This window comes from Gossypium hirsutum, chromosome A09, assembly GCF_007990345.1.
Source record: "Gossypium hirsutum isolate 1008001.06 chromosome A09, Gossypium_hirsutum_v2.1, whole genome shotgun sequence".
NCBI lineage: Eukaryota > Viridiplantae > Streptophyta > Magnoliopsida > Malvales > Malvaceae > Gossypium > Gossypium hirsutum.
The window spans coordinates 10,727,868-10,740,953 of record NC_053432.1 but is presented as its reverse complement, the minus strand read 5'-3'; the positions used below and the strand labels follow the sequence as shown (position 1 = coordinate 10,740,953).

Here is a 13,086-nt window from a genome sequence, read left to right as displayed (position 1 = left end):
GATGCAAGACATAAAATACCAGTCTCTCATAGGAAAAATAAAAGTAATTTTTTTACATCACTAAAATTAAAAAGAATAAACAAACCGCTTGAGTTCTGCACCGTATGTAGTAATTCCGGCTAATTGATTAAACATTCCGTTAGCTTCAACGTTTGTATTAACTTTTCCTTACTTTACACTCATTACCCTACTCTGGCTCAACATGAATTGAAATAAAATAATACTATATTTTTATTCAAGTTTATATTATAAAAAAAATATTTTGTAATATAAACAATAAAACAAAAAGGGTCAAGCAAAACCAGGCGAAATTCAAAGATTGGACATAAAAAAATGTTTTAAAACTGGTGTCTGCGTTGATTCAAAAGAGCAAGCAACGTACAAATGAAATAATCAAAATATCAGAAAAAGAATGTACAAAGAATTCACACCAACAGAGAATGTACAAAAGGGATGGTTGAGATCCCTTCTTTCTCTAAACCTATCACTATTTGCATGTTCTCAATAACAAATGAATGATGGGTAAACATTTTTTGTTTGTTTTGTTTCAAAAGTATAGCTTTATTTTGGTTTGGATCGGACTTCGGCATATCGGACACGTTTGGAGGTCTTTCGAACATTCTTCACAGGTCTGAGATAACAAAAAGATAAGGTAGTATTATGTTAGCATCTGCCTTTACCATTTGTCTACACCGAAAACTGATGAGAGTAAGTATTTCAAGACGCTTACCTGATGTCCACAACCGAATGCCATGTCTTTCGAGTTACTAAGGCAAATGGGACAAAGCTGTTCAAAGTGATCACAAAAGGATTAGTCTTCAGGAAATGGATACGGTCATTTGTTATTAATAGAAGATATATGGACCTACTGAATAACCGTTAAACTTAGCGTACCTGGTTATCATAATTAGAACTTGGAGCTGGGGGAGCTGAGCTGATGGGATTACTGTCTTCCAGATAAGGAGGGACACTTGGTGAGAAACCGGTAGGATGAGAAGGTTTTGAGCTGCTGAAAGATGCTGAACCATATTGGAAACTAGTAGAATAGGATGGTTTGGATCTGTTAAAAGATGATGCGCCGTATGTAGGAGGAGGTAGTGGAATTCTCTCGGGAACATTTCCCTTTTGACTAACAAGTAAATCGAAAATCAACGTCAAACTTGAGCCATAAACAGGTAATACAAAAACCTTTAAAACGGCCAACATGGGACGAATTATTACCCCAGAATATTAAGCTCAATGGTTGCTTTGTACTGTGAAGGAATCTCCATTAAAGCCGCAAGAGCAAATTCTGTCTCCTTCCGGGATGGGGATGTATTCTTCGACATAATCTCCGTGGAATTCACAAACTTGAGAAAGAGAAGAGCAAGGTGAAAAACCTTAGTAACTGAAGCATGATGATGATACCATTGGAAAAAAAAGACAGGTAATATCAAACATGAAACTTCTTGTACGCAATTCAGAATATACCTGAAAATTATCAAAGGCTCGAGCAGGAATGTTATCGTCAAACTCCTTCATCATATCCCATGGTCCGTCTCCAACACCAACCAATATAATCGACAGAGGAAGCTTGCTGAAATACAAGAAACAAGTAAGAAAGAAAACGGCTGCACCAAGGAAATCAAAAAAGATGAAACATGTTATATCGTGTTCACCTTGCTTGAACTATGGCATCAACAGTTTTCTGCTCTTGCGGACTTAGCCGGCCATGCTGAGTATCAATACTTCTGGTTACCTGAAACAACCATCAATGATTTTATACGAATGTGAAAATAGATCAAATCATACTGAATAGTTATCAAAAAGTTAATATAATGCATTGCAAGAAAAATCTTAAAGTGGTACAAGTACACAATCTTGTCAACATTCTTTACTTGTTTATTCCTGAGCCAACCATCACGGCTCACACACGTTTCCTTTCTGTCATTTTTATCTCAACCTAATCTCGAAACTAAATGAAGTAACCCACACAAAGAGAAAAATACCTGGCCATCTGCAATTATCACTAACACGTGGTACTGGCCACCACTCTGCTCAACTATGGTCATTGCCATTTCAATGATTGGAGCAAACGACGTCGGTCCTGGCAAGAGATATAGCAATTATTAGACTGGATATTCTTCAAGAAGTGATTCTCAATAAGGAAGAAAAAGAGGAGATAATGTAAACCTGCAAGTCGAAGATGTGGCACAATTTCTCTATAGCGGCTTAAGACTTCCTCAAATCCATTACAAAATCTGTCATCTGGGTAGAAACTGAAGACATCTTGATCATGTGTTGATGCTGCCAACAAATACAAGTGATCTTAGTATCTGCATTTAAAAAAATAGGCATCCTCGTGGCGAAAACAAATTAAATACATACCATCACCGAATCCAAAGCAAGGAATTAAATTGTCCTCATCGAAGGCAGCTAACGTTTTCCCAATGATTGAGATTGCTTGTTCATAAGGATTTAAACTATTTCCAATGTGGTGCAAGCTTTTTCTATTGAATGATCTTTTCCCTAAAAAAACAAGCTCGATTCAGCAGGTTCTAGAACTGCTAATAACATACATTACTCGCAATTAAGACAGTAGATTTAACCTGTCCACTCATTGCTCTTCGTGAAATCAATACCAACAATGAGATTGGAAGATTCGAGACCAGCATTAGCAAGAGCTTCCGTCACCTGTAATCAAACAATTAAGCAACATTTACCCAAATCATTGTTCGGAAAAAAGGATAAAAGCATGAATATATAAAACTTCTAAAAATGAAAGCAAAGTAGATATTAACCTGATCTAAGGAGTTGTAATTGTCTGCAATTCTGGAATACCTCCGGTCTAGTGTCCTTTTATCACTGCCACGGTTTTGAGGAGGTGGATAATACTGCAGCTCCGGTTGTGAAGGTGGATAATACTGCAGGGAGGCAGAGCTATACTGTGACATATAACTAGGGCTTTCTTGACCATACTGAGGATTGCCAGTATGAGAATCCCATGAAGCCGAACTCGTACGATAAGATGAATTCTGCCTCCAATTCACATCCTTTGAACTACTACCCCCCATCAACTCAAATATCTATAGAAATTCCCAATTCTTAACAAAAACCGATTCCTTCCTCCACAAATGAATCGAAATCAACAACTACGGCCCAAATACCAGAATGACAGATAACTTAAAACCCTGACATAATACACAAACAACCAAAGAATGACAATTAAGGAATGAAATCACCAAATAAACGTTCTCAAATCTTTTCCAAAACCCACCAAAGCAAGCATTCAAATATATGTAAAGAAGCAAGAAAATTAAAAGATTGAAACGATATCTACAATTTGGAGTTTCCTAGAAACTTCAATTTTCCCTTATTTACCAGAAATCTCAAAGACACCAATTCAGCAACGTAAGCTTCCCCTTCACTGTTCTTAAAACACCTAAAGAAAAGCCTTCCTTGTTAAGTATATTTCCAACAAATTACTTCCTGGGAACTTATATTACACTAAGACTCCATCGAAATGGCTTAAACAATCAAGAAACACACCATTTTAAAATAAACAATTATTAGGCACCAAAGACAAAATGTAAATTCACTCTAAAGAAAAGTAAAACGCCAAAAAAACACCGCTGTTTCATCTCAAAGAAAAAAAAAAGCCATGAAATCTGAAAGAGACCCATTAATCTTGGCGGCTATTAATTGCTTAATACTTAAGAGAAAAAAAAAACACGTTTTCAAGATCTGAAGTATAAAAGTAAACAAAATTGGAAAGTGGATCAAAGTTAGAAGATAAATTACAATACCTTTTATTGAAGTAGGCAAACAAACTAGCAGAGTTGCAGAGCATCAATGGAGGATCTGGGTATCTATTTGGCTTTTGAAATTTGAGATAAATGATTACTTTTTAGATGATTGCTTTCGTGAAAGTATATACCTTTTTATCTTTTATAAACCATAGGGATAATATATACTATATCCCCTGAACTTGTCTATTTATACCTAATCGGTCACTAAATTTTTTTTCTAAACCTAGTTAGTCCCAAAACTTATATTTCATCAATCAAATTGGTACTCTGCATTAACACAGTTAGTTTATGCTGACATGAAACTGCTAGTCAATTTGGTAATCGCACATGACAATCTCTCAGAACTTTACCTGACAAACATATATATATATAAAAGCAGGGGGAAACTAGAAAATTTTTTAAGGGCCGAAATTAAATTACAATTTTTATGATAATAAAAATACAATTTCACTATTTTAATAGCCTCTAACTTTATAATTTTTAAAGGATTAAATTAATTTTTATCATTTTAGAGGAGCTAAAGTATAATTTTACCTTTACTAATTTAAAATTTTAAAAATTTCAAATAGCTTAAATAGAAAATTTTCCATTTTTGGGTGGTTGGGGCCCCTGCCAACCCCTAGTTTCGCCCTTGTATAAAATGCTATCACATGACACCACCAAATTGACTAGTAGTTCCACATCAACATAAACTAATGATATCAGTGTAAAGATATTAACCTAATTGACGAAAAATAAATTCAAGGATTAACTAAATCAAAAAAATTAGGGACCAAATTATATATTATCCCTTGATTTTTTACACTGTAGCGGAGTTATTTCTTATTTCTTTTGTATTTTAATGGAAAGTGTGGAATGGACGTTAACACATGACATGGAAGCCTCGCGCTGTGCAAGTACTTGCGGGTCTCCAATGACTTGGGATTACAATCCATTCATTTAATATAAATTTATAATAATGGCCAACCCAACTATCATTTTTTCATTTTCATTATTTAATTATGAAAATGTTATAAAATAGTCGTTAACTGGTTAACATACAGATATAAACACCTAAAAATTCAATACAGTTAGGTGATGAAAAATACAAAATTGAATAGGGTGATCAAAATACAAAATTTAATAGTTAAATGATTATTTTATAATGTTTAATAGTTAGGTGATCATTTTGTAATTTTTCACAATTAGATGACTAAAAAAAACATAGTTTAATGGTTATTAATGTAGTTTACCCTAAAATAATTCAGATTCGAAGAAAAATAATATTATGAAATTTAGAATAAGAGTCAACCTAAAATTTAAAATATATATATATATAATTGGTGATAATTTTATAACTTTTTATTGTTAATCTCAATTGAATTGAGATCAGTAAATTGAGACACGGGTTGAATCAAATACTTAAAAGAATAGTATAGATAAAGGAGACTTGGAGAATAAGTAATGAAAAGAAATTTATAAAATTATGCATGCTACTATAAATGATTAAATTATGACTTTGATCCTTCTATCATACTCAAATTTGATATTTAGTCTCTTTTCAACTCATCAAAATTTGATTTATTTTATAGAAAAAATAAATGTGTTTTAATTGAAATAGTTAATTTTTTTATATAATTTTTATTATTACTTATATTCCAAATCCTTCAAATGGAGAATAATATATATTTTACTGTTTTATTATTATAATAACAAAATTACTAACAAAGTTAAGGTCGAATTAATAATTCTATTAATTATTTAAACTAATCAATAACATTAACAAAATAGACACTAAATTATAATAAAAAAATTATATATTAAATTTAAGAAGAAAACCAAATTTGACCAAATATTACAAACAGAGAGGAGTCGTTGTTCCAAAATTTCATCTATCCTCTTCTAGAAAATCCCAATTAGGCTGATAATATTCAATCCACCTGTCATTTAGTTGGCCTCAAATGGAGGTGATACTGAAAGTACTAAAACATTCCCCATTTGACAAAGACTTTTGATGTGAATGGCTGACAAGTGTGAAGGCTTTATGGGACAGCCAGCCATGGATATCCTGATTAGGGTTTGAAAAACTGTAAATTTGGGGGAAATTGTGTTTGCAATTGCGAAATTTGTGATTTAAAATTTCCATTTCACATTTTGGTCAAAGTCAAAGCCTATGAGTGTAAATATGGAATTTGGTAATGCCTTCTAGTGTTGAAAGTTCTAGAAACAACGCTCAATGCATTTCGATTTAATTCAACTTTGAAAGAAGGTAGCCTGCTTACACCTGCAGCTGTTCTAGCAATGATAACAATTATTTTGAAACAATCTCCCCCCACAATTGAATTACAAGTTCACCATTGTGTCCGGAGATTCCGCGGACGAAATTTCCGGCCAAAGAATTTTCCAATAGACTATGTACTGCAAGGAAGATCATTTTGTTCAAAGTTCACGAGCATTGAATTTAGAAATGTATAACATGTCATTTAAATCAAAATGCTTAGACGATTTATGAAAGGGAAATTTAAAAATCGTAATTACTTGAACTCGAATCGAATTTTAAATATTTTATATTTAAAATAGTAAAAATAATTTAAAATTTCTTGAAATTTCTTTTTTTGAAATATTTATAAAAAAAGTTTTGAAATTTTGTCCAATAATATTCAAAAACTATAAAATAAAGCTTATTATGTTAAAATAAGTCTAAAAAATTAAAACAAAAAATTAATATGAAAAAATCAAGAACCTAATTGAATCGATATCACCCTCAATTGTTACCATGTTTAAATTGAAAATCTAATTCTAAATTTACTAATCCAAGTTCAAAATTGAAAACCCAAATCTACATTTATAAAACTATAGCAAAATTTGTTTCAATCACTCTTGAATAAAGATTGGTTCTAAAAGATAAAGAAGTACGGGGTATCAGAGTTTGTGTTTCCAGGATGGAGGATGATGGTAAGCTTTCGGGAGGAGTATAGATAATAAATAAGCGTAGAAGGTTACATAAGACTGTGTGAAGTCTGAAATCTTATTAAAGAAAAGTAAGAACACATATGATCTATGGTAGGAGAGGATGTTACAAATGCCATGTTTTCCGTCACACTTGTACAATGCCAGCTGCTTTAACTAAACAATTCCAGAAGCATTAGAGATTATAGGCCAACAAATTTTCATAAAATTCTAATCTCAATTAACGAGGGATTAGTTGATATTGTAAAGGGGACACACGGAATTAGACGGGATCCCTTGTCTTCCTGTTTACTTCTGGTTGCCAGGAATGTGCAGAGCAAATTCAGTAGGGTAGAAATTAATAGCGACAGGACAGCCACTCATCACTTTCATTAATTCTATAAAAACCTCAATCAATCCAAACAAAAACAATCCCTAAAATGCTCTTTCATGCTTTAAATTTCTCCTACTTAGACAATGTCTTAAGATCCACATCATTTAGACGTGAAGGAACTACTTGTATTGCTTGAATACTAAATCCAGCTTTTCTACATTCATCTTCAAGTCGTTTCACTTGCGGTGGTCCCTCGGGGCAGAATGCAACTACAGCTCCTCCACTGCCAGTGAATTTCGAAGCGGCACCCACCCTCCGAGCTACCTCCACCATTTCTACGTTTAAAGCACCCAAGCATTCATCCCCGAACATGCATCTGCATAGGATCCACATAATAAAAGCATTTAGCCAAAAAATGGAATTGTAGGACAGAGAATCTATAGCAGTTCCCGTGACATGAAAAAACGTCTTTACCTTCGGAGGTCGAAGTTATGATTCATGAGTTCCGCGAGCTTTTGGTAATTCTTTTGGAGTATTGCACTCTTACCTTCTGCTGCTATATCTGCAACTTCTTTCATTGAAGATATAACAAGCTCATCACCATTGAGCCATCTTTGTCGGATGGTGCTATGTACCTGCATTCAAAACATCTCCTCGTAAAGGTTAAAAGAAACATGCTATGTCCGATTAAGAAATTGTTTTTCTTATGGCAGAAAGTATATAAAAAGAAGGGGCAGAACATAAAACGAGTAAGCAAAAGCCATCCAGCTAACCTTTCCTGAATCACTTGGATTCTCAGCATAAATGAGATGGAAAGGCGGTAGAAGACTAATATCCATGGGTGTATAGATGCCATGTCCCAACTTATCCATGTTTTCCTTGCTGAAGTCCTGCAGTAGAATCAGTGTGTGTGTATAAATTGCAACGTAATTTTGTCAATTTGTTGATGGCATTTACATAAAGATAACAAACCATGTGGACGAGACCACCATAGACTTGTGCCACTCTATCCTGAAGGCCGGCAACAATTCCGAGCTCCTTCTCTGCGCTGAGGATGAGGTTGGGTCTGACTTTTACTTTAATCAAATGTCGGACCTTGTAAAAATCAAGCAGGCAGCTAAGGGCAGCGCATACAATAGCACTGGACCCTGAAAGTCCGGCCTGAAAAATCATAAAGCATTAGCCATACATCGCTGAAGAATTAAATAAGAACATTACACAAACAGAGAGAAATCAAAAAGGAATTGAACAATCCAAACTGCATACATATTTGTGTTAGAATAACTACAATAAACCGTGTATTTCAATGCGTGAGAAAAATGAGTGACAAACCGATGACAACAACAATGACATATATTAAGTAACTAAAAGAACATTATGAGTTCGATTCTTGTATTTTCTGTTCAGAGCAATACCTGGCGAGGGATATTAGTATCATACGAGAGGGTGAAGTTCCCTGGTGAGAGATTTATGTTATTATCCTTGCAATGCTTATGAAAGAGTTTACAAATTGACATAAGCAGTCGCACACCTCCATAATAACCTTCACTTTGCAACCGATTAACCTTCCAAGTAAAAAAATCCGTGTTTCAGCCCATTTATGTCGAACATGCAATGTAGATATCTATACCTATGAATGCAAGTAGAACCAGACATAATACAAGGGGAAATCTCATTACTAAAGCTCAAAAAGACCAACCCAAAAATAATGTTGCTTGCATTCAATAATTTGTCAGATTAAATGATAATACATAAAAGACAAGCATACATGCATACATACATACATATATGAGATTCATATAATGAAGTTAAAAATCTCATTACTAAAGCATCTAAAAGAAAAAACAAAGCAAAAGCATGTGGCTTGCATTACATAACTTGTCAGATGAAAGATAACACATAAAAGACAAGCATACATGCATGTGAGTTGCTTTCAATCATATTAAAGATAACACATAAAAAACAAGCATACATACATACATGCTTGCATGCATGCATACATTCTTATATACATACATATATGAAATATATATTAGCATCAGAAAGCCCAAACTGCAGAACCAATCCTAAACACTTTATCAACACATGGTAACCATTAACCAAAGAATTTCTCGTATATAATCTACAATACCACAAACAAATTACTCTTCTCAAAGAGTTCTGAATTATAATCTTCAACACTTGAATTTAAAAAGAAGAAAAAAAAATTGCAATCAACAAAAGAGCCTTACATCTCCCACTTTAAATCAAAAAACTATTATAGAATCCTAGCATGGGGTGCAAAATTAACACCAAATCAAAACTCAAAAAATATCAATCATATCAAACTAGATTCAATAAAAACCCAACAAATCTCAATCTGGGTATCTTCCGAATCCCCTGAAAATGCTTAGATAACCAAAATTTTCATATTCAAATCCACCCCAAAAAAATTTAAAATATCAGATCCTACAAAATATAAACACCAATATAAGAAGGAAAAAAAAAGAAAGAGAGAAAGAATGAAATTACGAGGTGATCAAGGGAATCAAACTGAACAAGATCATGAATGGGGTGAGGGTTGATGATGAGATGAGGAGAAGGCTCCAAAGTAACGGAAGCCCAGAAATTGGCAAGGCTAAAAGAGATGGTTTTGCCGAAGTAAACATCGCTTGGGTTGCCAAGCAATCCAACACGAGCGTAAGCTTTGTGTTGAATCGCCCCTGACCCTGAGATAAGACCTTCCTTGGTTGAGTTCATATTTTGATCCATTTTTTCCGCATGCACTGCACCAAACCAGTACAAAAAACAACTTCTTTGAGTGAGCGTTTCGTTTTCGGATTTGGTTTGATTTATACATTGTAGGGGTCCTACGTGGTGACACCTTGGACCTACCTACAATTGGATCTCACTTTGCTTTTCTGCCAAAATATGCCCTCTTGCACTTGTGCTTATCTCTTCATTCTAAATCTATAAGTCACGGCGTGGTGTCACCTCTTTCTTCTTTTTTATTCGGGTCGTGTTTTGTATTTTGGTGTTAGCAACAGCTAGACCTATCGCGGTGCATCCCGTCTTGGAACAAAGGCTGGTCTAAAAATTAGGAAGATTTAATTAAATATGAGATTTAAAAAATAAATTTAGATAAAAATTAAGGTCTGTATTTTATATGCATTGAATTTTAAGTAAGATATTTTTATTCAAATCCAGCCTGTATTATATTATAAAAAATATTATATTAATTATATATGTTAAATATATATTATACATAGTTATATTTATATTTATATTAAATCACTAACTCAATAACAATTAAATTTATTATCTAAAATCTAAAAATAAATTTACCCAACCTAAAATATAAAATTTTAAAAATTATATTTAATACAATAAAACATTTATTATATTTATGATAGTATTTTTTAATATATTTTTAGTCTCTTAGAAAACTTTAATCTTAGCCTTTTTTTAATGCATTTAATAAATTATATTTAATTTTAAAAATTTTAGTAAGTCAGGTTGAACCTTGATTTACCTTTCTTAAATCTGGATTGATCTTTCTTAAATTAGGTTGGATTTAAACAAAAAAGTAAACCCATTTTTCAAGCTAAGTCGAACTTAAATTTAAAAAATTAATCTAAATACATTACATAAATCCGACCTAACATAAATTTATAAAATAAGAAAATTATTAAACTTCCAATTCAATCGTTTATTAAACCACTCTTTATTTTGATATCTCTAATTAGGTCCATCTTTTAAAAACAGTAGTCATCTCATCATGATATATAAAATTTATTGGAAAATTATTTGATACAGTATGGTCATTTTATGATAATATATATAATCTATTGTTTAAAAATTATTGATAAATCAATTAGTATGGCGATCTCATGATAATATATACAATATATTGTTTGAAGAATTATTTTCTCAATTAGTATGGTCATCTCGTAATAATATATAAATTTTATTGTTTAAAAATTTATTTTAGTGTTTTTTTTTCTAATCACAAGAATTTAGGTAAAATCAATGGTTGAGTCTGAATTTTTTTGGATCAGAATTAAATTGTATATTTTTATAATAATAAAAATATAATTTTATCATTTTAATAGTCAATATCTTTATCATTTTTAAAGAGTTCAATCAAATTTTTATCATTTTTAAGGGGTCAAAATATAATTTTACCATTACTAATTTAAAATTTTATAAATTATAAAAGGCTAAATTAAATACTTATCAATTTAGGAGCCATGGTCCCCTAGGTCTCCACCATGCTCCACCACCAGATAAAATACTAAAATCCTTTTTATGACTTTAGAATTTGAATTCATTTTAAATATTTGGGAGAGTAGTTGATGGCCACTTCTTCCAACTATTTATTGATAATATTTTAAATAATAATTTTTTTATCAATGTATCAATTAATAATCGTGTTTTTGTATAATTAATTTTTAAATAATTATTTGTTATAAAAATAATAATTAACAATTTGTTTGAAATATATTTTTTTTTTATTTAGGGTTATCTTATCTATCGCTCATATTTTAATTTGATATGTAGATTTCAAAAAATTTTAATTGAGTATTCAAAGTATCAATATTGTATTAACCAAGTCTTTTAGACATAAAATGTTAGTTTGAAACGGACATGGAGCAATTCTAAAACACATAGATCAAATTATAAATATATGTGTACTTATCATATAGATGGTTTAGATCTTTTTAACATGCCTGATCCGATTCATGCAGTAAGTACATGTGTCTGCAAATTAATCCATGCATTATAAATATGCTCAATGCCAAGTTTGAGCTGGCCTTTTAATGACCAAGCTAATGGCGAGACTGATAGAATGACTTACTCAATATAATATTAATTCTTTTTTTTAGGTACGAATTCAAATGATATTAAGGCCTTGAAAAGCTAATAAGACATTTTGATGTGCATGAAGCCCATTGTCTAGCTTCCCTTTTGAGAAGAGTGATGTTGGTTGTCTCCTAGATGAGGGCAATAGATTATAGGAGGAAATTGATGTCGCCATATACAGGAAACAACTTCCAATCCACAATGGTGCTTCCTTGAATAATGTTGTTTTTGACTCCTTGTTGATTAATATGCAAGAGTTGACATAGGTTTGGACATGTCCACTACATAAAACAAAGGCTCAATGTTCTTTGGCCTAAAACAAGGTCGTTCAGAGTGAAGAAAGTATTAATTTTACCATAATCTAAAACTTTAAATAATTTAAATAAAATCATAAAATAAATTAAAAAAACATTTTAAAGGCTTTAAAATGATGTTGCTCAAGGAAATTATGACGTTGCAATGAGATTAACTGAGTAATGAAGTCACGACATGATGAATGTGAAGTCGTGACGTCGAGCACCAAGGTCACAACGTCACAACTACGTGGTTGCGACGTGAGTCACTGATTATGCCCAAAACACTTATAATCACTCTAAAACATATCCCAAACATCGCCATATCATTCCAACATAAATCCTATCATTATAAATAAAACTTAAAGTCATTTAAGTAACACATCCAAAACAAAAAGATACACATCTGTTTAAGAGAAATGCAAAAGAGGCTCAAGTTCATCATTTAACTTTACAATTGCTCAATTAATCCAAGTCTTTGCATACATGACAATAATTCAATACAAATGGTATTTAAACATTTAAATTACAATCTTAAAAGCTCGATGGATAATGTGGTGCTCCCAAGCCAACACCACGACTTCTTGATAAGTTCAAACATATGCATTTTAAAAAATAATGTGTGAGCTTAAAAAACTAAATAAGTAGCCAAGGATAAACTTACTTATCTTAGTCCTTATAAGAGATTATCTTAGTCCTTATAAGAGATGAGCCCCTCCTATGGATTTCATGCTAGTTTCATTCAAGCCACTTTTCAGTACTATTCATTGTTTCATTTTGATCTACCAAAGTGTAAGGGCTCAACTTACACTTTAACAACTTGTTAACGAATTCATTTAATGAAAACACATATTCTAGACTCTTAAGTAGAGTCCATGGTATCTTGACATGTTCTTTCCCA

The 13,086-nt window shown here is 32.0% G+C and overlaps 2 protein-coding genes across 5 annotated transcripts; both read right to left on the bottom strand.

Annotated features, from left to right (window-relative positions):
* Positions 1 to 334: 334 nt before the first annotated feature.
* LOC107892134 (E3 ubiquitin-protein ligase RGLG2) lies at positions 335 to 3,941 on the bottom strand. Of its 4 annotated transcripts, XM_041077520.1 has the most exons (13): positions 3,786 to 3,902; positions 3,361 to 3,421; positions 2,781 to 3,170; positions 2,589 to 2,673; positions 2,368 to 2,508; positions 2,173 to 2,286; positions 1,989 to 2,086; positions 1,659 to 1,738; positions 1,471 to 1,576; positions 1,222 to 1,349; positions 895 to 1,129; positions 731 to 787; positions 335 to 631 (listed from the first exon to the last, which is right to left on the bottom strand). In XM_041077520.1, exons 3-13 carry the CDS (start codon positions 3,051 to 3,053, stop codon positions 548 to 550), a joined length of 1,401 nt encoding a protein of 466 aa, XP_040933454.1. In that variant the 5' UTR covers positions 3,054 to 3,170; positions 3,361 to 3,421; positions 3,786 to 3,902; the 3' UTR covers positions 335 to 547. The 4 variants fall into 4 exon arrangements, with proteins under 4 accessions (XP_040933454.1, XP_040933453.1, XP_040933456.1 ...); XM_041077519.1 differs by lacking the exon at positions 3,361 to 3,421 and having other exon boundaries at positions 3,786 to 3,941; XM_041077522.1 differs by lacking the exon at positions 3,361 to 3,421 and having other exon boundaries at positions 895 to 1,122; positions 3,786 to 3,941.
* Positions 3,942 to 7,068: 3,127 nt separating this feature from the next.
* Positions 7,069 to 10,069, bottom strand: LOC107892133 (glucuronokinase 1). The gene is made up of 6 exons (XM_016817133.2): positions 9,562 to 10,069; positions 8,466 to 8,615; positions 8,023 to 8,211; positions 7,824 to 7,940; positions 7,525 to 7,685; positions 7,069 to 7,426 (listed from the first exon to the last, which is right to left on the bottom strand). The coding sequence occupies exons 1-6, from the start codon at positions 9,799 to 9,801 to the stop codon at positions 7,183 to 7,185; spliced, it is 1,101 nt and encodes a 366-aa protein (XP_016672622.1). The 5' UTR covers positions 9,802 to 10,069; the 3' UTR covers positions 7,069 to 7,182.
* Between the last annotated feature and the right edge of the window lie 3,017 nt (positions 10,070 to 13,086).

What these genes read in the sequence shown, in the direction of transcription:
- LOC107892134 (XM_041077519.1), bottom strand. Translation starts at nt 3,053, where the DNA reads ATGGGGGGTAGTAGTTCAAAGGATGTGAATTGGAGGCAGAATTCATCT. An exon ending in TGATAATTGCAGATGGCCAG is followed by an intron (nt 1,739 to 1,988) that starts GTATTTTTCTCT and finishes TGGTTGTTTCAG; the next exon opens with GTAACCAGAAGTATTGATAC. An exon ending in GAGCCTTTGATAATTTTCAG is followed by an intron (nt 1,350 to 1,470) that starts GTATATTCTGAA and finishes CTCTTTCTCAAG; the next exon opens with TTTGTGAATTCCACGGAGAT.
- LOC107892133 (XM_016817133.2), bottom strand. Translation starts at nt 9,801, where the DNA reads ATGGATCAAAATATGAACTCAACCAAGGAAGGTCTTATCTCAGGGTCA. An exon ending in ATACTAATATCCCTCGCCAG is followed by an intron (nt 8,212 to 8,465) that starts GTATTGCTCTGA and finishes ATGATTTTTCAG; the next exon opens with GCCGGACTTTCAGGGTCCAG. An exon ending in ATGGTGGTCTCGTCCACATG is followed by an intron (nt 7,941 to 8,022) that starts GTTTGTTATCTT and finishes ATTCTACTGCAG; the next exon opens with GACTTCAGCAAGGAAAACAT.